Raw genomic sequence first — 24,851 nt, 5'->3', positions numbered from 1 at the left:
AAGATATCTACAATTCTGATATAGTATTAATCAAGAAGATGGTTGGGGGAATGGGGGTGTGGAGAAGTTAATGAGGTTGTCTAGCATGAACAGTTTTTGCAAGGACACCAGGGCAGGTGAGAAAACAAAAAAACAAACACACAACGGCAGTGGGCACATAATGTATCTCATCGGCAAAGTGCAGGCTTAAAGGTCTGGCAAGACTCATTAAATTCTGCTAGTGGAGAGAAAAAAAAAGGAACCCATTGAAGTCAATGGGAGGCTTTTTTTTCAGCGCTGAAATTCAGCACCAAATTCCTCACCATTTTTCTCCGTCTGAATGCACCCTAACAAAGTACCGTATATACTCGAGTATAAGCTGAATTTTTCAGCCCAGTTTTGTGCTGAAAAAGTCCCCCAAAAATTATTATTATTATAATTATTATTATTTTTTTTTTTGGAGGAGGGAGGGGTCTATGACCAGCCACAATATCAATGTATAGAATCTCCCATAAAATGGTGCAAAAAAAAAAAAAAAAAAAAAATTAAAAAAAATAAAAGTTCTAAATCCGTCCTTTCCCTAGAATACATACAAAAGTAGAAAATGACTGTAAAACACAAACACATTAGGTATCCTGTGTCTGAAAGTGCCCGGTCAACTGAATATAGGGTATCTGCAGTGCTCCTGTTCCGTCGGGAAGGGGTTAATAGGAGCACTGCAGATACCCTATATTTAGCCAGGCTGAATTCCAAGTGGGGGAAGAAAAAAACAGTCCTCAAGCTCAGGGAAGGGGCAGACAGACAACCAAAACACCCCCTCCCCTTTCCCAGCACCTACTGCACCCAAAAACTCCGACCATTTACCTTTTGAAATTATCCAGTAGCTGCTGCATTTCCCCCCTCGGCTTATATTCAAGTCAATAAGTTTTCCCAGTTTTTTGTGGTAAAATTAGGGGCCTCGGCTTATATTCGGGTCGGCTTATACTCGAGTATATACGGTATGTAGAATATGCAGTTTAGTTATAGGTACCAGATAAAAAAAATTGCTTAGAAAAGTTACACTTGAAAGACATAAAACTGCTAAAGGAGTATAAGAAGCCTCAGATACAGATAATGACAAGTTTGCTCTAAATCAGGGGTCCCCAACCACTGGTCCGCGGACCAGTACCGGGCCGCGGGGCATGTTCCACCGGTTCGCATACCAGCGGCGAGGAGTCAGCAGCTGCTGTGGAGTTGAGCCAGGACCTGCCAGCCGGCTCCACAACACTGACGCTTGGATGTTGCTCATCGGGATAAGGTGAGCAAAGTGCGGGCTTGAGCCGGGACCCACTGTATATCCGGGATATGCAGGACATGCAGCGGGTCTTGGCTCCACCCCGCTCTCGCCTACCAAACTTTGGGCAACTACATTACACGTCACTTGTCCCTGTGACATGTAATGTAGCTGTAGTGAGGCTGTAATGAAGTTAATAGCAGCATTAGGAGTGATATCCGTCATCAGTAGCCATCTTCATAACAGTGTTTGTCATCAGTAGCCATCTTCATAACCTGCAGAGTCCGTCATCAGTAGCCATCTTCATAACCTGCAGTGTCCGTCATCAGTAATCTACACCCCCATGCTTAACCCCGTCCCCCAACCACACCCTTCCCGCCCCCACCGGGCCATAGAACAATTGTCTTGCTGAAACTGGTCCCTGGTGGAAAAAAGGTTGGGGACCACTGCTCTAAATGACAGGACTGGAACAAGGGATTCCCATAGCTCACAATCATGAGCCACACTATCCTATCTTTGCCCTACAAAACACAATATTACCAGCCAATAATGTTTCTCCATATCAATATTTATTAATAAATTATGTGACATAAAATAAACATTAAAATAACAGAATATAATGATTTGAAGCAAATAAAGAAATATATCTGCAGATTCAAACAGTCTTACTTTCAGACCCTTTATGGAAGTAATAGCCAGGGAATCATTCTCCCCACCACCCACCCCTGGAATTAGTCAGAGCAGTGCTCATTATGACCACCCAACAATACAATTAATGTGCTAAGTTTTTTTCTTCAAAATAGTTTAAAAGTAAGTGGCCCCTCACCAAGTACTACCTCTGGGTTTAAACAGCTGATCACAGGGGATTGAGCAGCAAGAACATCTCTCATATTCAACCAGTCACCAAATGGATCTGCTAGATTAGAAATAGACAACCATATTAACAAGAATATAAACTGTGCGCAATGCCACAAATAGATAAAATGATCACAATGACCTTCTCATCCTATGTACAAGCTCCTTCAGACTAGCCTTAAGAAATATCTTGGTGATAGTGTTACCTTATCATCTTTGGTTAAAAGCTTCTCCTGTTCATTTACAGCACCATTATTTTGTCGCTGCGTACATTTATTCCCATATTACATCCTTGTCCCTTGACCAGAAAGCTGCCTCCTTATTCCTAGTGAACTGGAAACCAGTAACTTTACAGCTGGAGAACCAAGGTAAAGCATGAAATACATAATTATCTATTATTATATGGATGAAATTGCATGTATGAAGGTGTAAAGATTTTTTGCATGAAAATATTAAACATAATGTAGACAACTAACCTATGCACTCAAAACTAAAAACAGTCTATTTCTCATCCATTATATTATACACCTCAAGTACACCTGAAGGCCTCTGAAACAGATCCTGTGTTGTAAGAAAAGACAAGCTCTTCGTATCCTGATAGACTATATTTATAGACATATGGAAATACAAAACTATATTATAAATGTGACCTATAAAAGTGACCTGCCACTTGTTCAAGCTGCCCGCTTAACTCAGTACATGAATTACAAATGTGTGTGCTGTTACACAGCAAGAAACCAGCATCTCAGCCCTTGACTGTGTATGTCTAAACTAAAGAGATGTCATATATTGTCACAGTCCATCCATCAGAGCTAGAAGATCTTCCCCCTTGCTGGCACTCTGAATGTGGGTGTCTTCTGTTCGAAACTCGCCCATTATTCTAGAAAGTTCCTTGTTTCTTTCTTGGTCCTAGAAAAGAGATTAGAAAAAAAACTATTTACTTATCGCAGCAGTGATACTTTTTTCCAATTTACAACAAAAGACAAACTACACGTGTATTAAGGTAAGCCCAACTGTTCTTCCTATCAGCATCTGCTAAAAGGAGAACTGGGAGACCCAATATACACTAGGGTTTAGCCAACTTTAAATCTCATGAGCGCGTGCACCTTTAGATTGCTGCTCTCTTTCTCCCTCCTGCTTTACACTGCAGCTCTGCTTGTCCACATTATCTGTTGATTATGAGCATAAGCCACCACAAATTTACCATGACTGTAAGGAAGAAGATTTCCATTACAGTACAGGGAAGGACTTTTTTCTTTTTGTTAATTTATTTAAAAAAAATTGTAACAAAGATATTTGATAAAAAATAAATGTTGCAGGGTGACCACACACAGATTTTCTCTATACAGGGCCATATGTACTTTCGAGACGCTTAAAGGGGTTGTCCCATCACAAGGATCCTGTCTATACTGCTAGTTTATGTGGATTTAAGACTTTTCCTAAACACATTGCTTTATCAAAACTGCTTTGTTTGGCCGCTATCTTAATTTATTCACTTCATTGTTTACACTCCGTTTCTATGGCACTTGGGATTATCTGCTCAAATGTCAAATGATGTAGCTGCTTGCTCTCAGAGGGGGAGGGAGAGGCTGGGAGCAGCTCTGAGCTGTTTGAGAAGCTCCGCTACTTAAATGACATAGATAGGGGAGGTGAGAGCTCCAGGATTTCTGAGCTCTTATCAGTCGGTTTAATTGAATTTGGCTGATAAGGGCTGAGATAGGGAGTCTGTATGTAATGCAAACTGACTCAAATCCAGCTCTGATACATCAGCTTCACACTGTGGTAATTCATTTACAACCAATCCCATGCAAGTGAAACCCTGCCCACCTATGTGCCGAGAAAAGCAGGAAGTGAAGAGAGCACAACAGCCTGCAGGTTAGTGAACAAGCGTCATGGGAATACCCCTTTAATGTGAGCATACCCTTGTCGCTACAAATTATGCTTTTCTTGTGCATGTTTCATCTATCAGATCACTGTAGTGTTGTTTCTAATATTGTAAACTTTTATGGCACCTGTAATAATACTGTTATACTAAAACAGATTTTGGAACTAAAGTGCTTGTAAATAGTTGGAATGTGCAAAATGACACTTCTGTGTAATAAGGATGCAGATCAGTCTGTAGGAAAAAGCAGATGATGACAGGGATCCCGCCATCTTGGAAATATACGCCAGAGGCAAACACATGATCATTAATGGATAATTAAATAGATACTTTACTTACTTCACTGGCTTGAATGTTGATAACTTTGTAAGAAAGCTCTTCCGGCCTTGTAAGTGCTGCTTGTCTTGTTATAAAAAGAAAATATATATATATGTGATTATGAGTGGCATATAAAGTATATTACTATGACAGTAGTGATTTAGAAGGGGTACTATGCCTTGGCTTCAATGCCATTTCTGTCTCAAGATTTGACAAATGGCATATTTTTTGGCAGGGTGATTAAGTACAATGGTTAAGCTATGTGGCTGCAGCTTTTCCTACATAACTGTAGTACAAACAAATAAAAGGTTAGAGCCCCAACTCACTCTTCTTCCTCGTCATTCATGAATAAGTTAAGCCGGAAGCTGTGGTCAGAACTTGAAGGCTTCTTTAGCTCCAAACCCCCTAGAAGCTGGGCAAGTAGATTCAGTTCTTCTTTAGCCAGAGGATTTGGCACTACATTCTCCTACAAAAGGCCAATTTAATACAGAAGAAAAAACAAAGTTATTCTACTGAATAGAGACCACCATGTGATTTTCTGCTTTAATGTGGTCAAAAACATTTAGAAGAAGTCATCAATTGGCATTGAATTTTAGTTCGAATTTTAATCTCCAAATGATACTACCTTGGTGTGTGATGCGGAGCTTTTTAAGGTTCCAGACATGTGAGTCTCCACAGAGCGGCTTACACTGTACCTATCAACACAAATCACATTTAACTTGATTTTTTTCATAACCTGTTCTGACAGTTTTTTGGATGACTTTCACAAATTGGCTAATATTTTCTATACTTACATGTTTGTTCCCAGCTTAAGAACTCGGTCACCAAAAAGATCGTAAGACCCTTCCCGTAGTGGACTGACATAATTTCCTCCATTCTGAAACTCCACCCTCTTCACTTCCTCTCCTTTAAAGTTGAATATCCTAGAGCCAACAGGTAAATATATAAGATGGGAGGAACAACAAGTAGGAAACACACACATAATAATAATAATAGATGCTGTTTTCTATAAGGTTTGTATTACAGCAACAGTTTCCTGTCCATCTGCTCTATTAGGGCTAGTTCACACGTGAACAAAGGGGCGGATTTTGACAGCGGATTTCACTTCAAAATCCGCCCCTTTACAATGGTGGTCTATGTAGACCACCGGGCTTTTTTTTTCCGCTAGCGGCGGGCTGCCGCTAGCAGAGAAGAGAAAGGACATGTCCTTTCTTCAGGCGGAAGCCGCGCAGGCTCAGCCGCGCGGCTTCCGCCCTCGGCAGCTCCCTCCTATGTCGGCTCATTCATTTGAGCCGACAGCAGAGGGTTAAGCCGCGACAGCGATGGTCGCGGCAGGCGGGTTTTGACAAGAGAGAGACGCGGCTCACCACGTCTCTCTCCGTGTCAAAACCCGCGCGGGCAGTTCACGTGTGAACTGACCCTTAAAGTACAGGGGTGTAATAGACAGGGCCCTGGATGTCCCTGTGTGGGAAAGAAAGGGACCTAGTTCATTAAGCATAATACACTTAAGTATTCATATGCGGCAACCTCAGGACAGTGAAGAGTCAGGCCAGGCTTTTACTGGTAAATAGTAACCTTAACTAAAACAAGTAACCTTAACTAAATAAAATATCACTCAGTGCTCACCTAATAAGCCCAGGCACCTCAGTTCCCCACGGCACAGGACCAGATGTTGGCAGAACAAAACGTCCATTAGAGTTTTGGACTTTGTCTTTTAAGAAAATAGAAACCTACGAAACAGATAGAATGACATGAGAAAAATTAAGAGAAGGCAAAATGCTAAAATACTCAATACATTAGACAGGGCCATTATACATAAAGTGTATAGTGTTTGCACACCATATTTAAATATATAGACTCCCATTGTGAGAATTAGGCTGAGTTCACACATAGTTTTTTGGTCAGGATTTTTAATTTTTTTTAAATCAAATTTTTATTTAACAATTGGCAAGAACGGCGGAGCACATTGCGGAGAAATGCAATCAGAACAGTGTCATTCAAGGACGACACTGGTTTCATGCCGATAAAAGTTTTTAAATTTTTTAGAAACATGTTACAGAAACATTTTATTCAAAACATAAAAGGGAGGGAAGGAAAGAAAAGGAAAGTAGGAGAGGGGAAGGGTGGTGGTGGTGGGGAACTGCTAAGACAATGTTAGGCACATCACTTGAGGTTAGCGAACCTGATCCAGGGTGTCCAAACCTTGATGAAAACAGAGTGTTTGCCTGAAGCCCAACTCGATAATTCTTAAAATCTACAAACTTTGTTCACTCTCATGACCCATTCTGAGTGGGTAGGTGCCACAGTCTGCAGCCAATTCTGAGGGATGAGAAATTTAGCGACAGCAAGGAGATGCGTTTTCAAGTCGCACTTGGATGGATCGAGTTGTGCATCGGGCAAGGCCAATACTATGTGATGCAAGGAAAACCGGGAGTTGGACTTAAAAATGGTTTGGAAGGAGGCTTCGGCTGCTCTCCAGAAGGACTGCAGGACAGGACAGGACAACCAGATATGTGAAAGGGAGCCAACTCTGTCCACAACGGCAGCACAGGTTACTATCAGCCAGCTTGCATGCAAATAACCATTCTGGCATTTTGTACCGGCAGGATAAGAGCTTAAAATGATTATCCTGCAACCGCACACAATCGGAGAACCCGTGTGAGGTGGACAATATTTGTTTTACCTGGTCATCTGACAAGGACAGTCCGATTTCCCTTTCCCAGGATAGTATGTAGCATGGTCTAAATGTGCACGATTGCCTCATCAGGATTTTGAGGCCGAATTTGCCTCAAAATCCTGACCAAAAAGACAGATCCCACTGAAATCAAGAAGAAGCAACTTACTCATTCTTCAGACACTCCCTCCTCCCGACTAGGCCCATTCATTGGGCCTAATGTGGAGCAGAGTGCGCGACTGGATGTTTGTGCAGTGCACCGGCATCAAGTCACAACTACCTCCACCTCAGTTTCCGGACCAAAAAGCCCCATGTGAACCCAGAGTAAGAGTATACTGGCCCAACCAAGGTTAAACAGATACTCTTTTGGCCTCCAATGCCAAATGTAGGAAACAGATCCAAATCAAATCTGGGATTCAGAAAAAAAAACAACTAGTACTGAATGAACATCAAAGTCCGCAGTGTAGGCCTATATTTAATACTTACCCTAATATGCATGTCCTGGAAGAAGATCAGCAATGTTTGCCTAATAAGCTGAAACTCACCGGCAGGAAGACAGTTATACATCTGGAAGAAAAAAGTAACATTTAATAATTTCATCATGTTGTGAATACAACTCTTACATAACACATACAGTGACTAAAGTAAATCTATAGCATTAAGCCGTGTAGCTCCAGGTCTGATATACAGTATTGCATTTATTTTAAAGTGGGAAACAAAAAGAAAAGCTAAATACACGTGCTTTACATATTCAATCTATACGCTGGCTACTGCTGAAGTCTGATCGACTAATCTGGCTAGCTCCTGGTGCACACATCAGATATATCCATAGGACCCTTTTGTCCTCTGTCAGGCTGTTATGTGTCAGCATGCCTTTGTTTTTTATGGTATTTTCTATGCCATAACTCACCACAAAAAAACCTATAATGCCTCATCGGACATGCTTGTTTGAGAGACCTTCACACAGGCCAATGCACATCCCCTGTGTACATGGATGGATGTTAACAAGGCTTAATAATTTGGAACTAGCATTCACAGGAACCAATCATGGACACATACTAGTGCCTTAACCTAAAACTACTACTTAGAACACATTTTAAAAACTAATGAGGTTGGTTTTCTCTCACTATAGTAAGTGATCACAAATCCCTCATCAGAGGTCTGACTACACAGCTCCATCAATGCTAAAAGTGAAGGGACAATAGAACTGTGTTCCAGGAGCAGCAGAGGTCCTAGTGATATACTGTAACATTCTATGATGGATAACCCCCATTAAAGGAGTATTTCCAGCTTACTTTCCAGACACACATTAAAATATATTTATCTTACATCAATAAGTTGCCGAAAAGTCTCATCAACTTGGTTCAAAATGCTTGGCGAGTCCCGGATGAAATCTTTGATAGCATCCATGTGGTTAAACGTGACTAACAAGATATCTTTGGGGCGAGGGCACAGTAGAACTTGATACTTAAAGGCCATAGTCATCAGATCATAAAGCTGTTGGAAACAAAAGCAGAAGACATCAGAGTAGACCTGAACAGTACAAAAAATGCAGGCACCTCGAATTCCAGACATAAGTTAGTTGAATTTTCTACAAGACAAGATAACATGAAGATCCCCAACGCCCAATTTTTATCTGTGCTTACCTTGTCCATACTTGCTTGATTTAGTCTCATGATAGATGCATGGGCGAGGCGGTCAAATACTGTCCTGAGGGCCTTTTTGGAGTATAGTTCCTGAGGCTTAAACAGCTCTTCCATAAACTTCTTGTTAAACATGGTGGTGATGATATCATTCATAACTGTAACAAAGAAATTAAAGTTCTCCTATAATATATAGTATTACTGTTGCACAATGCCCTTTCACTTCTAAATTATCTCTCCATAGTATACAATTTTTTTCTAAGAGACATAGAAACCACTTAAATAAATGTAAAAAAGGAAAAAAAAAATTATCAACAACACCTTCCCTATATATACTGCATTAGCACAGTATGGATTCCCTTGCATGTATGGGGGAAAAAAGAAAAAAAAAAACAACAACTGTATTTGATCTAGGGAACATTAGCCTCTATCACATTGTCTGCCGTTGTCATGTTGGTGCAATGCTTCAATTTAAAGAGGACCTCTCAGATCTTCTTAAAAGGGGTTGTCCAGGCAAAACTTTTAAAGTTTAAATCTGCAGCTTTCTAAAAGGTTTATAACACTTAAAGGAATTGTCCAGGCAAAAATGGACAACTCTTTTACAGTTTAAATCTGTTGGGGGCAGTGAAAAATCAGTGGCCTCGGGAAAAGGACCCGTAATGTAACAGGTACTGACATTCAGGCCGTTTGCTGTCTTTGTTGCCAACAGCATCCAATCAAAACCTCTCTTTTATTTTCTCAGCAGTTGCTTTGGACAACAAAGACATTCACACTTTTACATAGTTTTGGTAAATGAGGTTCAAGGTCTTTCTCTGCTAAAATTTAGCATCAAAAAGCTTGTGAATTAGATATACATGTCTTCTCCATACATAAGCTACAGATAGGACACATACTGGTCTTGGCTCTAATGAGGTCTTCTACATTCGTGTTACTTCTCTTAAAGGGGTATTTCCAACAGTCCACTCATACTCCATTATCATTTCTCCAAAATGGATGTATCTGATATCCACCACTCCAACACACAAATGATTGCATCTTTCTGTTTTGCTCATACCTGGGTGGCCAACCAAGACAAGCACTGCTAGCACAAGCAAGCAGAATTTACCAACACTTATCCTATATCTACTTCTCAACAGAAAGCAGACGGGGTGCCTGGGAAATACAGACTTAATTATAAAAGCAGGCACATGGGATGGGGTGCTGGATCAACTGCAAGTCTCATAGGGCCATGGGAGTGCCAATCTGTTTATTTGTCCTCTTTTTTTATTTATTATATAAAATCTTTCAATAACAAGTACAGTTTATAAAAAAGAAAAAATTCCAACATGCTTGTTTATCTTCACCTTTCCCAATATCTGGAAACAAGGGAGAGCCAACTGGCCAAAACATTGCAAGCTTCAGTAACACAAACACAAATTCCTATAAATTACCATTAAAGTAAATATCACCATAACAATTCCCATAAAATGTCCTATTTTCTCCCTACATGGTTTCCAAAACCAAATTGATATACCGTACATGCATTTACATTACTGTTTGTCATTTGTACAAGGAGGTGTTCACATCTCATCTTGGGTATTTCTTTTATATATCAAAGGTTTTCCTCTCCAAATACCTATATTGTATGCCAAGGTAATGTTGTATAGTCACATACATAAGTTATTTGGCACAAAGATTTTAAAAATTGGCAGCGTAAAACATGCCAATGGATGCCAAAAAACACTTGGTTGGACACTATATCTGGTAATCTGCCCTGTGTTTTTTTACCTACCTGATAAAAATGGTCCTTTGGGTAGAATCAGAATGGATGCAAAGCAGAAACACAGTATCTGTGTCACATCAGCACCCATCTGTTACATAAAAATCCAATTCAGTGACTGATTTTTCTTTCTCACATTAAAGTTTGTGTGACTATGCCCAAGATACTTCACCCACATACCACCACTTATATGTTGTCAGGGTGTTAGAGATAGTTCACACGGGGCAAGAGGGGGCGGATTTTGGCGCAGAATCCACCTCAAAATCTGCACCGTCACAATAGAGGTCTATGTAAACCGCTAGCGATCTTTTTTCCACTAGCAGTTTGTTCCCGCTCGCAGAAAAAAGAAGCGAGCTGCCCTTTCTTGAGGCGGACGCCTCGGCGCGTCCACATCAAGACAATCCCTCCGGACTAGGCCCATTCATTTGAGCCTACTCCGGAGCGGGAAGCCACGTCAGGCGCATTTTGGTTCTGATTCCGATGCGGGGATCAGTAGCAAAATACGCGGTCACTAGCCCATGTGAACTAGGCCTTAGAGTCATTGTGAACATACGGTATCTTTTATGTGCAGTCTTCCTTGCCTGTCCTTGCCCATTTTTCATCTGTGGTCACTGCCAAGTACCGTACCCTAACATAAAGATTGCCACATTCCACACTGCAATATGCGGGAGCCATGGCTGCAGCAACACGTTCAGCCAAGCACCCGTGTGTACCAAACATCACATTTGCAGTTCTAGGCTCTGATGAGGACTCCCCAATAGGGTTGAGCAATCGAGATCGGAAAAGATCGGATTCCGATCGGCGATCGAGTAAATTTAACGATCGCGATCGGAATTCCGACCCAAACTTTTCCAGTGGGATCGAGATCGGAGGTTATCTCAAGATCGGCTCAACCCTAAAAGTGACTTTTCCCATAGAAAAGCAATGACTAGGGTTGAAGATCGGGATCGGAAAAGATCGGATTCCGATCGGCGATCGAGTAAATTTCACGATCGAGATCGGCTGGAAAATGATCGGAAATCGGATTTTAAAATCGATCTTGATATTTCAAGATCGGCTCAACCCTACTCCCCAATAATCAGAAACTGATCAGACTCATGTGCTATTTTTATAATAGGAAAACCTTTTGAGGCATAGTGGGCCACAGACAAAAAGCGATACGGGAAAAACCACGGCAGAAACACATTGCAGTTTTTCCTGCAGCGCTATTCACAGATAGTCCACCAATGGTTTTGGAAATCACAGCATTTCCACTGCACATATTTTCCTGCAATGTGTGGTTGGGATTTGCCAGAATCCCATCCACTTTGCTGCGTGTTTACAAGGTTTAGAAGTTATCAGACAGAAGGTTGTAAGATATGCCAGAAGGATACATTACTAATAGGTACACCAGCACTTTGGCGAACAGACCGGGCATAAATAAAATAGCATATCATTTAAACCACACAGCTTTTTCTGGGCTATGTACTAAGCTTAGGCTCCGAACATGATCTGAACAGGTACTTAATAAAATATCAGCTATTTTTTGCAGCATGCTGTAAAAATATAAGCTATTATAAATTCCAGTCAGATTGCACTAATATCACTAGCTATACTGTGAAGGAAGCATCTGAAAGCAAAACACTTGGAGCAACAGGCAGAAGCAATAAGCCAACAGGCAATAGTTAAAAAGGATCCATTTTGTCTACAGCACCCCATACCTCGTTTTCTTTCCTGATCTGTCCAGTCATCTATGTGGGGGTAGGTCAGAGAAAAGAAAATGGTATATCAAAATATGGAGACAGAATTATACTTAGATATGTTTATCTGTGAATAAATAAATGTACTTGATCAAACACCTCAGTAAGGCCCGGTTCACATCTGCGTTCAGTATTCCATTTAGGAAGTCCGCTTGGGGACCCCCGAACAGAATATCGAACGCATTAGCAAGCGGTGAGCTTATGAAAGCACACGGACCCCATAGACTATAATGGGGTCCGTGTGTTTTCCTCTCCACATGATCCGTGTGGACAGCGTGCAGAAAACACACTGACCCCATTATAGTCTATGGGGTTTGTGTACTTTCATTGCTCACTGCTTGTCAATGCGTTCAGTATTCAATTTGGGAATCCCCAAGCGGACTCCCCGAATGGAATATCAAACGCAGATGTGAACCAGGCCTAAGGCTAGGTTCACACCTAAAGCCTGTTTTGCGTTCAGGGTTTCCGTCCCAAAATCATCTTTAAAAAATGTACATTTTTCAGGCAGAAATCCAGCGAACACCATTATGGTTCCCCAAGCGGACCTGAAGAACGGAAGGCCAGGAGCAAGTGTGAACGTAACATTAGAGATCAATCCAGTTACAGTTTACTAGGCCATCTCAACAGGCAAGAATATTTGTGATTATGAATGCATTGGCTTTATAAAATCGGTAATTTTGCTGTTCTCTGCTAATATGACAAAAAGGGAGAAAAGGCTGCCGGATTCATTTTTCTAGATGACCTATCCGCAAAACAGGCCATCAATAAGAGGTCAGTGAGGGCTCCATCTGGGACCCCAATGATTAGCCACTGGAGACGGCAGCGGTTCTCTTGCAAGCATTGTGACCTCTTTGCTGTTACCGTGCACACTAATGCAATGTAATTACGGCTTTGTCCCATTCAGTTCTATGGGACAAGGTTGTAATTACTAGGGCACCCCCGCAGGGCCACCGCCAGATGCTCTATGACCAGGGCATATAGGTGGAGGGATAGAGGGTATCCATGCCTAGTCCCATTTCGACCAGGAGCAAGTCTGAGAGAATGCCATTACTGCACACCTTAGCAGTGGTCTCTCCATAGAGGTAAAAAACCCAGAAAACCCGGGCCAATCTCTACCTGTTCCAGAGTAGCCCGCAGGAAGCCTCTATGCAACGTCAGCAGTTAAGAGGCATAGAGGGAGGTCACGATCTCGCACCAAAAGAGTTTTACAGATATTATTGTGCGCCTTGCAGTCCTTAATAAAACTGATCTGATTAGTATAATTCAGGCCTGGCATCAAGGGGGTAAGTCATTTAGTGAGCAGCTTAGCATACACTTTAACGTCGATAAGTAATATTGGTTGGTAACTGGCACAACTATTTGGGTCTTTACTGGGTTTTGGGATGACCGTGACTAAGCCAGAAAGATTGGAGACTAAGAGATCCCTAAGGCTAAGGCTTTTATAAAGTCATAACATAAAGCTATGTGGACCAGGAGATATACTCCACTGAGATCCTTGAATAACAGCGGAGAGTTCCTCATCACAGAACGGCTCATCCAGGGAAGTCCGGTCAGAGTGCCACCTCTACTTCGCAGCCACTTCCAGAAACGCTTGAAGAGAAGAAGAGGGGAGGAGCCATTCCTGGACAGGAAGCCACGTAAGTATTGATGGTGTTGGGAGGGAGGAAGAGTACTAATGATGTTCCATTTCACCGCTTCCAAAACAGAACGTCACCGGATTATCACCAAGACCTGGTGTAAGGGGGGCACTCGGAACACTCTGTGGTGGTTACATGACGACCCCAGTGATATGGGTAATTATACTTTTTTTTTTTAATACAAGTCAATTAGAAGTTAAACAGGGTGAGGGAATTTAGTTTAGGGGTTAATTTGTATCTTATTCTGGACAACTCCTTTAATGTAGTACAGAGTCTCCCTAGGTGCTGATTCCTTACTGTTTTTGGATTGTCCATTATCCCACCAATTACCTTTAACACTCAGATAGACACCTTGGAAAAATGTATACTGTTACATATAGTTTTATATGCAATAGAATCAGCCCCTCAGCCACTTGGGGATAGGTAATGGGTCACTCACTGTAGCTCACAGACTGGCGTGACAATATGGTGGCATCACTGTAAACTCTGGCCAGCCCAAGCACGAAGCAGATCAGGACCCCTCAGCCCAGGAGAAAAGCAGTAGCAGCTGAGCCTTATGTTTAGCACATCCTACCACACCAATACTGCTCTGTGTTACTGCAAACACAGACCAGAATTGGGGCATTAAATTAACATGGGCTTTAATAAGAACCAAGCAGGGGATCTGAAGGGGGAACATAGGCTGAGAGAGAGGAGCCCCTACTGTTATAGGGCCCAATGCAGGTGCACCATTTGCCATATGATTAAAAAGGACCCATATACATGTATTTTTTTTTTTTTTTTTGCTTAAAGATGCTTTAAATGGGTTGTCCAATAATTAGGACATATATATGTGAGCAATGTTCCATTTTTATGACTAGAAGTCGCATTACAATCAAGGTCACAATGCGACTCCATTCACTAATATGAATGTTGATCTTTGGTTGCATGACAGTAATCGTGGCCAAAATTGCCTAGTAGCACTAGCTTATTTTGTGTGTGATTTGATGTACAACCAAGTTTTTTCAATTCTTTTGTTTTTGTCTCTAGAACATGTCTTCGGAAGGTCACATGAAAATTGTTCAACTCAAGGCAAAGTTCACACTGACCAGTCTTCTTGAGAAGATCAGATGTAAAAACAAAAAGTTCCTTTTTTCTCAATAAAGCGTCATGCAGTCCCAAATTCAGGCCTGACTGAAAATAAAGAGAACAGCTTAAAGGAATCCTATCATTCAGAAGCGGCAATTTCTTGTGGCTGTGGGCATACGCAGTAGGCTCTGCCCGAGGCCTACAAGTTTTAAAGCCTGCGCCGGAAGAAGACACAGGAAGAGGATGTTCCTGAAGAAGATGGAGGCATTTTCTGGCAGCATTGGGGACGCCCCCAGTGCTGTTTGAGCGCTGGGGCCCGCCCCCAGTGCTGAAAGAGAACTCATTTGCATACCAACAAAAAACGGGATTTTGGGCGAACGGCGGCGCGGAGAAGACAACGAAAGGTAGGAGACAAATAGCCTTTCTTAAGGCTATTCCGATGTGTTAGGGACAAAAAAATACTTCTGAATGATAGGATCCCTTTAATAATTGGAAAAAGAAACAGATCTCCTTAATAAGATTTCTTATATTCACCTGTACTATTCATTTATGAAACGTTTTATAAGAGGAGGTATACTTTAAATACTTGAACACATTGCCAATAAACAGAAGACACAGACAAAACTCCACTTCTTAAAAAAAACAAAAACCTATATGAATTATAACCTAAATCAAAATTGCGATTAATCATGCATTTTACCTCAATTATGATTAATGGCGATTATTTAGGTCACGCCCCTTATAATATGAGTATGTATTGGGTGAACCTCACAAGATTAGTCACACAGGGTTCACATGGTGGTTTCATTTGGACTGATCATGTTGTGACTCTCTGCCGTCTTTGGGTCACCTGTCTAATGTCAGGGACAAATCATAGGCCTCAGCAGTCACATGGGTCATGTAAAGTTTTGACACTTGCGTCTATATGTCTTGACAAAACAAGGCCAATCACAGGCCTCTGCGGTTGCTGTCGTCAGACAGAAACTCCAAAAAGAACAGGGAGCTGTACCGGAGCCCAGGAGAGGTGAGTAACACCTTTTTTTATGTTTGCTCACCTTCCCTAGACCTTCCGCTTATTATACTCTAGGGTCTGAAGAGACTGCACAGTATAAATAGCAGTTCTGATTCAGACATGTTTAGTCCGAACCAAACTGCAGGAAAGAACTTCGCAAATACTGTAATAACCAAATCAGAATAACATGAACAAAATTACGTCAGTTATTCTGGTTGATATTCAGCTTCGGTTATTTTTCAATTACCGTACTCACCCAGCCCTAGTCAGGACCTATTTTTACCCGTTTTCACGGATCCTTCAAAACAATGAAATGTATGAGGAGGATCAGTAAAATCTGGAGTTTCTCCAGTGCATGGCCGTTTTGTAGCACAGTCATGTGATAAAGTATAGAGTAAGACTGTAGCAGAGTTCAATATAATGTGTCTGACTCTGTACTTTATCACTTGATTTAAGTATAATGAAGATGTCACAGGAACTAAAGAAGACCATTTACTAATAAAAATACACCGGACTGACGACTTATAATGTGGCCAGCCTCGGGATGCTTCCGTAGCCAAACACCTATATATACAGTGACTTTAATAGTGTATAGCATCTATGAATCTGTTCTCTGCCACTGAAGAGGAACAGCTTTACTGATGCTGTAATCAGTTATAGTCATACAAGAGCGGCATGTAGTCCCTAGTCCCTGCTCAGACACTCCCGATCCGGGCCAGGGACAGAGCTGCTACATGCCGGTGTCACATAACTAGAATTGACTACAGCATCTGTTAACCTGTTCTTCCCCAATACCAGAGAACAGGTTAGCTGGTGCTATAATGGATTAAAGTCACTGTGAATATAGTTGTGCACCTGCAATAGAATCCCCTGGTCCGCTCTACTCACATCAGACCCGGAATCTCTGCCTGGAGCTGCAGTGTACCTTTGTCTTCAGGCCTGGCCATGTATCAACAGAGCAGAGACACCGGGACACTGAGGTACTGAGCAGTGTTACAAGGTGCTGTGTGTGTGACGTCAGATATGGACACCTGTGGACCCCATTATTGTTCCCTCAGGATCATTATTGTTCCCTCAGCATTTGGGGAGCGTGGATGTAGTATAATGGAAGGAAGGTCCTCCATGCAAGTCTTTCTCTTTCTTTTAGAAAAGTAAACAAGTGGGACTCTATTGGAGGATATGGAAACGGCTCCAGATAAGGTTGGTTCCATTTTATTCTCAGACAACTTACAGGGACAATTAATGGCCGGGTGAATAGATCCATTAAGTGTATGGGGCAGCAGACAGCGGAGGAATCCTGTGGTGTGAATGAGCCCTAAGTGGGAATGGGCGCAGGCTATCGCCATTACGTCTGTTGCTCTGCTCCTTTGGCAGATGACAGCAGAGCCATAGACCATATAATAAGGGTACAGTGAGCCCACTATATGGCAGCAGCACTATATGGTAGCAGAATCCTGTGGTGTGAATGAGCCCTAAGTGGGAATGGCGCAGGCTATCGCCATTACGTCTGTTGCTCTGCTCCTTTGGCAGATGACAGCAGAGCCATAGACCATATAATAAGGGTACAGTGAGCCCACTATATGGCAGCAGGATTTCACAACACGTCACAATAAGAGGATCAGCCATATTGCTGCATCTACTCACCCTTCTTGGCTTTATCTGGAGGGATGTTCTGGGCTCTCAGCCGCTGGTCCAGGATGTATAGCATCTCCCCCCCAAGGTTGATGAAGAGCAGTGGCAGGGTGCGGAGAGACATGGCCGGGGGTGGAGAGGCGACACCGGACAGATCTCGGGGAAGTACGTGCTGTACAGCCGGCCAGTATCTATAGATGGCGGCCACGTATTGTTACAGTAATGGAGGGCTGTGAGAGCCGGCCACACAGTCACAGAGCTCCGGTGCCCGCTCTCTCCGACCTCACTTCATACAGCTCCCCGGTGACTCAGGCCTCGGACGCCGCCACTCAGTTGCTAGGTTTCCGGCTCAGCCAATCACAGTGTCTTGCTAATACTGCGGCTCTTAAAGGGGTTTGCATCTCTTCGCCGACGTGAAATGTGTGTCATGGCGAGCAATATATGTGTAATGTATAAAGGTTTATGTCGCACCTACTCTGTTTGCTTCGTGGCACGTATATCATTCCTGTAAAGGTAAAAGGGCTGTCTGTGGATATGATAGACTAACCTGAAGCTCCCTAATAAAATAACACAAGTAGGTACAGAACAGATGTTCATATGGCAGAGGGAGCTTTGGGCCCCTTCAGGGTACAGAGCCCGGTAACTGTTACCTCTGCACCCCTAGAGTTTGTCAGGGTTCATACTAGAATGAAGTGGAGAACAGACGCTTCCTCCTTGTGGATCCACTAGATGGCGCTGCCTCGGCATTGTCGGCTGCAGCGTGCTCCTAACCATGGCTCTCATAGATATACCTGGTTGGGGGATACATGGGGAGGCGGATAGCCCTTCTTGTATCCACTCCTCTCTAATATCCACCTTGTTGTGAGGGTATCCAGTGCTAGTGGCTGTTCCCCACTACATGTACATCACTCTCTGTATCTATGTCTGCACCTGAAAGTAAATCCATACACACAGCATGTGATGGAGAATATTAGGAGATTACTAGAGAAATACAAGTGTATGCCGTCTGTATGAAAACTAAAGCATAGTGAGGCGAGATATATTTGAGTGCACATCTGTTAGGACATTGCTTTGATGACAATTCCCCAGTATCTGCTGGAAACCCTGGAGAATGGGGCACAAGAGACCACGAGCCCTAAGCTGAAGCCTCCCACTGACCCTTCCTCTTGCCGGTCCTATCCTACGTAATAGGTGGCAACTAGGAGACGATCCCTTCCTATATACGTGAAACAAAACACAGACAAGACGAACAACAACAAAGGGAGGTCAGCTAGCCAGGGTTCGGTAACAGTAGAGCAATGCAGTGGCAAAATCGAAATCCAAAAGAATAGTCAATAGGGAAAGCCAAGGTCAGGAATCAGAATATAAGTAATTAAACAGCAAAAGAAAACCAGCAAGCACGAGGCAATAACAGACACCAGTGTGAATGTGAGCCAAGGATAAATAGGGGAGGATGAACCTGCCCTGGACCTGACAGGAAGGCAGGCTGTCAATCACAGGGCAAGACCAAATTTAACTACTTCATGGACAGAGGCAGACAAGGGCAGAAGACGGGTGTGGTGTAAATTCAATTAAAGAACTAGAGCCGTGTTCACAAACCAAAGACTCTAAGTAAGGAGCTAAACTGCACACGCCTCCTGCACCGCCGCATGAGCAGGGGGTGGCACAGTGACCTGAACAGGCAGAGATTTTACAACATCCTATTTTGGGTTATGTTTATTTATATCCATACCAACATTTTGTTATCTAGGGATATGAAGGGATTAGATCAATCCTTGGTATGTAGGGTAAAAAGTAAGGCCCCATGCACACTACAGCGATCAACTCATACCTCCCAACTGTCCCAGATTCTGCGGGACAATCCCAAATTGCGGGTCGTGTCTCGTAGCCCTGGCCGTGTCTCGTAGTCCTGGAATCAATCCTCCAGACGCAGATGAGTTGACTTCAATAGCGAATGAAGCAAGAGCCTCCGCAGTCAGCTCCTGCTTCACTGCTGTGCTCTCCGTGCACTCTGGCTCCATGTTTCTGTAGGTACAATGCAATGACGTCACTCACATCGTGCCTACAGCTCCTAGAATGCTCCAGGAGAAGAAACTGCAGGCGCAGTGGCAGGAGAGCAAGGAGAGGTGAATATCAGTGTTTTTTCATGTTACACTGTGGGGGCAAATTGAGGGGGAACATGAAACTATGGGCAAATGAAGGTGGCACATTAAACTGGAGGCTGATGAAAGGGGTATGAAACTGGGGGCAGTAATGGAGGGGGAATATTAAACTGGAGGCAATTGGAGGGGAGTTATCAATTGGGGACAGATGAAGGGGGGTATTAAACTGGTGGCAAATGGACGGGGGGGGACATTAAATCAGAGGAGATTAAGAGGGACATTAAATTGGGGATGTGGAAGGGGACATTAAAAAATGGGGTTCACTGAACAGAGACATTAAGCTGAGGCAATTGGAAAGGGACATTTAACTGGTGACATGTCCGCCTCTAGTTGTCCCCAATTTAATGACATCCTTCAGCTACCCCTATGGTTTAATATCCCCTTCCATCTACTTCAATTTAATCTCCACCTCTAGTTGCCCCCAGTTTAATGATTCCCTCCAACTACCCCCACTGTTTAATGTCCCCCTCCAGCTGCCTCCCGCTGACTGGGACAGGACACCCAATCCGTTAACGTCCCGCGGAATTCGGGATGGTTGGGAGGTATGTTATGTTAGGGTGACTGTAGAAGCATTATACTGTATGGGAGCACTAAGAAAAATGGATGAGAATGGCGGAGTAAACGCACGTGTATTTTTGCAAAAATACATGTGTAAAAATAAGACTCCCATTGACTTCAATTATATTTTTTACACATGTAAAAATACGCCTGTAAAAATACGCCTGTAAAATGTCATTGAAGTCAATGGGAGTCTTATTTTTACACGTGTATTTTTACACGTGTATTTTGCAAAAATACATGTGCGTTTACTCCATGTGAAGGCTCCCTAATTAAAAGTGGGTAGGGCTAAATTTGCCACACGTTTTGTCCCTCTTTCTGTCCATTGAAAGTTGGGAGGTATGTAAACTGCATAGTACAGTCCTTTTTAGAACACATTGGGGAGATTTATTAACATGGTCTAAAAGTAAATCTTAGTTACCTATAGGAACCAATCACAATGCAGCTTTCATTTTATCAGGATCAGAATACAAAATGAAAGCTATGCTGTGATTGGTTGCTATGGGCAAATAAGACAGTTTTGCTTTTAGACCGTATTAATAAATCTCCCCCACATTGATTTCAATTAGCTATTCACGGACTATGAATGGGGTTTTAACAGACTGTCAAAAAATAGGGTTAAGGGGATATTGTCACTCCTTAGGGAGAGACCACCATATAGGTGTGTGGAGACTCATTAAGCCTTTAGCACTCCACTTTGCAAAGGACCATGTGAAGAATATGCAAATCTGTCTTCCATGATGTAATTAGGAAGTCAGATGCTGTCTCTGTGTTGCAAACCAATAGAGGGTGCTCACTGGAATGTGCAAGTCTATCTTCCCTGATGTAGTTGGGAAGACAGAATTCCAGTGAAATAACCCAATAAAGGTTGCTCCCTTTTGCGTCATGCCCGACCTTCCAAGAGGCCTTTGTTTTGCAATGATGCTGGGATTATTACCAGGTATAGTCTCTTTATTTTTGTCTGTTTTCATGGCGTTGTCAATACACTCAAGTCTAGAAGGGATCTATGAAAACAGAAGCTCTAAGGATGCAAAAACAGATGAAAAAATGGATGTTGCATCTGTTTTCACTACGTTCCTGCGCATATAGTCTAAGGATGTGTTCACATCTGATGTGAATCCTTTAGATTCTTTTGTATTTGACATAAGGAATAGCTCAGCAAGCACCATTACCCTTTCACTCAAAATGATAGAACCCAGACAGACCCCATTATAAGTCAGTGGGGTACATCAGGCACCATCAGTGTCTCTCTTTAACCCATTTTATTTCTTAGACCTTTAGGATAGTGCAAAGACCTGTCATTGAAATATTACTTAATAATTTATTGTAAATTAATTCCATTGCATTTATTTACATGGGGGGAATTTATTAAAATCCATTTACTCCAGTTACATCTTTGGAGCATTGCCCTTTTTTGAGCCAAAGATGCTCTACAAACCTCCTGACTGGTCTAGAGCCAGAGACTGTTAATAATTCAAGCACACCTCGTGCCTGTGGGGCCTTTGTTAAGACTAGCATAGGAAATGCCAGTTTTAATAAATTCCCTCCTATACACCAGTACAGTGCAGTATGAGTGCAGTGATGTGTTGTGCGTGAAGCCGTTACCACTGAGGTTTGAACTTAGTTGCAGTTGTCAACTCACACCAATGGGACACCACTGCTGACGTCAGTCAGGGACCTCTACACAACAGCTGCTGCTGGAAATGGAGGACCTAGAAGAGGTGAGTACTTTTTTTTTCATTTAATTGGCCTAATTTGCCAGCACTTATCAACTCAAAAAAGATCTTAGCAGTGGCGGATCCAGGGTTTGCGGGGCCCTGGGCAATTGACTTTGGCGGGGCCCTACTTACTGGGGGTCTCGCACTTCTAACCTGTACTTCCCAACTGTTGAAGACCAGAAAGAGGGAACAAAACGTGCGGCGTGCGCAGTGCGCCGCAGCAAATTAGGCCCCGCCCACTTTTATGTTGACTCCACCCATTCTCATTCAATTTTCATGTGATTCCACACAGTATAATCCTCCTACAGTCACCCGTAAATTATATCTCCCCCCCATTTTCATATACACCCTTCATCTACCCCTAGTTTCATGTCCCCCCTCTATCTCTGTCCCCAGTTTCATGCCATTCTCCCCCTTTATCTGCCCACAGTTTCATTCCCCCCCCGTCTCTGCCCCAGTGTCATGCCGTTCTCCCCCTCCATCTGCCCCAGTGTCATGCTGTTCTCCCCCCCTTCATCTGCCCCAGTGTCATGCTGTTCTCCCCTCCTCCATCTGCCCCAGTGTCATGCTGTTCTCCCCCTCCATCTGCCCCAGTGTCATGCCGTTCTCCCCCCTCCATCTGCCCCAGTGTCATGCCGTTCTCCCCCCTCCATCTGCCCCAGTGTCATGCTGTTCTCTCCCCCTCTATCTGCCCCAGTGTCATGCCATTCTCCCCCCTCCATCTTCCCCAGTGTCATGCTGTTCTTCCCCCCTACATCTGCCCCAGTGTCATGCTGTTCTTCCCCCCTTCATCTGCCCCAGTGTCATGCCGTTCTCCCCCTCCATCTGCCCCAGTGCCATGCCGTTCTCCCTCCTCCATCTGCCCCAGTGCCATGCCGTTCTCCCCCTCCATCTGCCCCAGTGCCATGCCGTTCTCCCCCTCTTCATCTGCCCCAGTGTCATGCCGTTCTCCCCCTCCTTCTGCCACAGTGTCATGCTGTTCTCCCCCCCTTCATCTGCCCCAGTGTCATGCTGTTCTCCCCCCTCCATCTGCCCCAGTGTCATGCTGTTCTTCCCCCCTTCATCTGCCCCAGTGTCATGCTGTTCTTCCCCCCTTCATCTGCCCCAGTGTCATGCCGTTCTCCCCCTCCATCTGCCCCAGTGCCATGCCGTTCTCCCTCCTCCATCTGCCCCAGTGCCATGCCGTTCTCCCCCTCCATCTGCCCCAGTGCCATGCCGTTCTCCCCCTCTTCATCTGCCCCAGTGTCATGCTGTTCTCCCCCCTCCATCTGCCCCAGTGTCATGCTGTTCTTCCCCCCTTCATCTGCCCCAGTGTCATGCTGTTCTTCCCCCCTTCATCTGCCCCAGTGTCATGCCGTTCTCCCCCTCCATCTGCCCCAGTGCCATGCCGTTCTCCCTCCTCCATCTGCCCCAGTGCCATGCCGTTCTCCCCCTCCATCTGCCCCAGTGCCATGCCGTTCTCCCCCTCTTCATCTGCCCCAGTGTCATGCCGTTCTCCCCCTCCTTCTGCCACAGTGTCATGCTGTTCTCCCCCCCTTCATCTGCCCCAGTGTCATGCTGTTCTCCCCCCTCCATCTGCCCCAGTGTCATGCTGTTCTTCCCCCCTTCATCTGCCCCAGTGTCATGCTGTTCTTCCCCCCTTCATCTGCCCCAGTGTCATGCCGTTCTCCCCCTCCATCTGCCCCAGTGTCATGCTGTTCTTCCCCCCTTCATCTGCCCCAGTGTCATGCTGTTCTTCCCCCCTTCATCTGCCCCAGTGCCATGCCGTTCTCCCTCCTCCATCTGCCCCAGTGCCATGCCGTTCTCCCCCTCCATCTGCCCCAGTGCCATGCCGTTCTCCCCTCTTCATCTGCCCCAGTGTCATGCTGTTCTCCCCCCTCCATCTGCCCCAGTGTCATGCTGTTCTTCCCCCCTTCATCTGCCCCAGTGTCATGCCGTTCTCCCCCTCCATCTGCCCCAGTGCCATGCCGTTCTCCCTCCTCCATCTGCCCCAGTGCCATGCCGTTCTCCCCCTCCATTTGCCCCAGTGCCATGCCGTTCTCCCCCTCTTCATCTGCCCCAGTGTCATGCCGTTCTCCCCCTCCTTCTGCCACAGTGTCATGCTGTTCTCCCCCCCTTCATCTGCCCCAGTGTCATGCTGTTCTCCCCCCTCCATTTGCCCCAGTTTCATGCTGTTCTCCCCCCCTCCATCTGCCCCAGTGCCATGCCGTTCTCCCCCCTCCATCTGCCCCAGTGTCATGCCGTTCTCCCCCCTCCATCTGCCCCAGTGTCATGCTGTTCTCTCCCCCTCTATCTGCCCCAGTGTCATGCCATTCTCCCCCCTCCATCTGCCCCAGTGTCATGCCGTTCTCCCTCCTTCATCTGCCCCAGTGCCATGCCGTTCTCCCCCTCCATCTGCCCCAGTGATATGCCATTCTCCCCTCTCCATCTGCCCCAGTGTCATGCTGTTCTTCCCCCCTTCATCTGCCCCAGTGCCATGCCGTTCTCCCCCTCCATCTGCCCCAGTGCCATGCCGTTCTCCCCCTCTTCATCTGCCCCAGTGCCATGCCGTTCTCCCCCTCTTCATCTGCCCCAGTCTCATGCCGTTCTCCCTCCTCCATCTGTCCCACTGTCATGCCGTTCTCACTCACACACTCACCATTCCTCGTTCCCTCGCAGCTCTCTCCCTCAGACACATATTGTAGCCGCGATGTGATGACGTCATCACATCGCGGCTACAAATGCCGGAGGCCCGGAGCTCAGCGTTAAAGCCGGAGCTGAGCTGTGACAGCTCCGGCTTTAAACGCCTATGCATTCAGCTCATCGGCGTCCTACCGCCGATGAGCTGAAATACATAGGCGTTTAAAGCAGGAGCTGTCAGCTCCTGCTTTAACGCTGGGCTCAGTTGGAGTCGGGACATGCCGACCGGGACCATTTTGTTAGGTCCCGGCCGCGCCGCGGGG

The 24,851-nt window shown here is 44.5% G+C and overlaps 1 protein-coding gene across 2 annotated transcripts; it reads right to left on the bottom strand.

The window, feature by feature from the left end:
* Positions 1–1,997: 1,997 nt before the first annotated feature.
* Positions 1,998–17,730, bottom strand: OSCP1 (organic solute carrier partner 1). Of its 2 annotated transcripts, XM_075264562.1 has the most exons (11): positions 17,484–17,730; positions 12,084–12,113; positions 8,628–8,782; positions 8,311–8,478; positions 7,468–7,548; positions 5,934–6,037; positions 5,102–5,230; positions 4,933–5,002; positions 4,634–4,773; positions 4,329–4,392; positions 1,998–3,016 (listed from the first exon to the last, which is right to left on the bottom strand). In XM_075264562.1, the coding sequence occupies exons 1-11, from the start codon at positions 17,593–17,595 to the stop codon at positions 2,900–2,902; spliced, it is 1,170 nt and encodes a 389-aa protein (XP_075120663.1). In that variant the 5' UTR covers positions 17,596–17,730; the 3' UTR covers positions 1,998–2,899. The 2 variants fall into 2 exon arrangements, with proteins under 2 accessions (XP_075120663.1, XP_075120665.1); XM_075264564.1 differs by lacking the exon at positions 12,084–12,113 and having other exon boundaries at positions 17,484–17,725.
* Positions 17,731–24,851: the final 7,121 nt, after the last annotated feature.

The sequence above is a fragment of the Leptodactylus fuscus genome, chromosome 2 (assembly GCF_031893055.1).
Source record: "Leptodactylus fuscus isolate aLepFus1 chromosome 2, aLepFus1.hap2, whole genome shotgun sequence".
In the NCBI taxonomy this organism is placed as follows: Eukaryota; Metazoa; Chordata; class Amphibia; order Anura; family Leptodactylidae; genus Leptodactylus; species Leptodactylus fuscus.
This window is presented reverse-complemented; position numbering and strand designations above follow the sequence as displayed.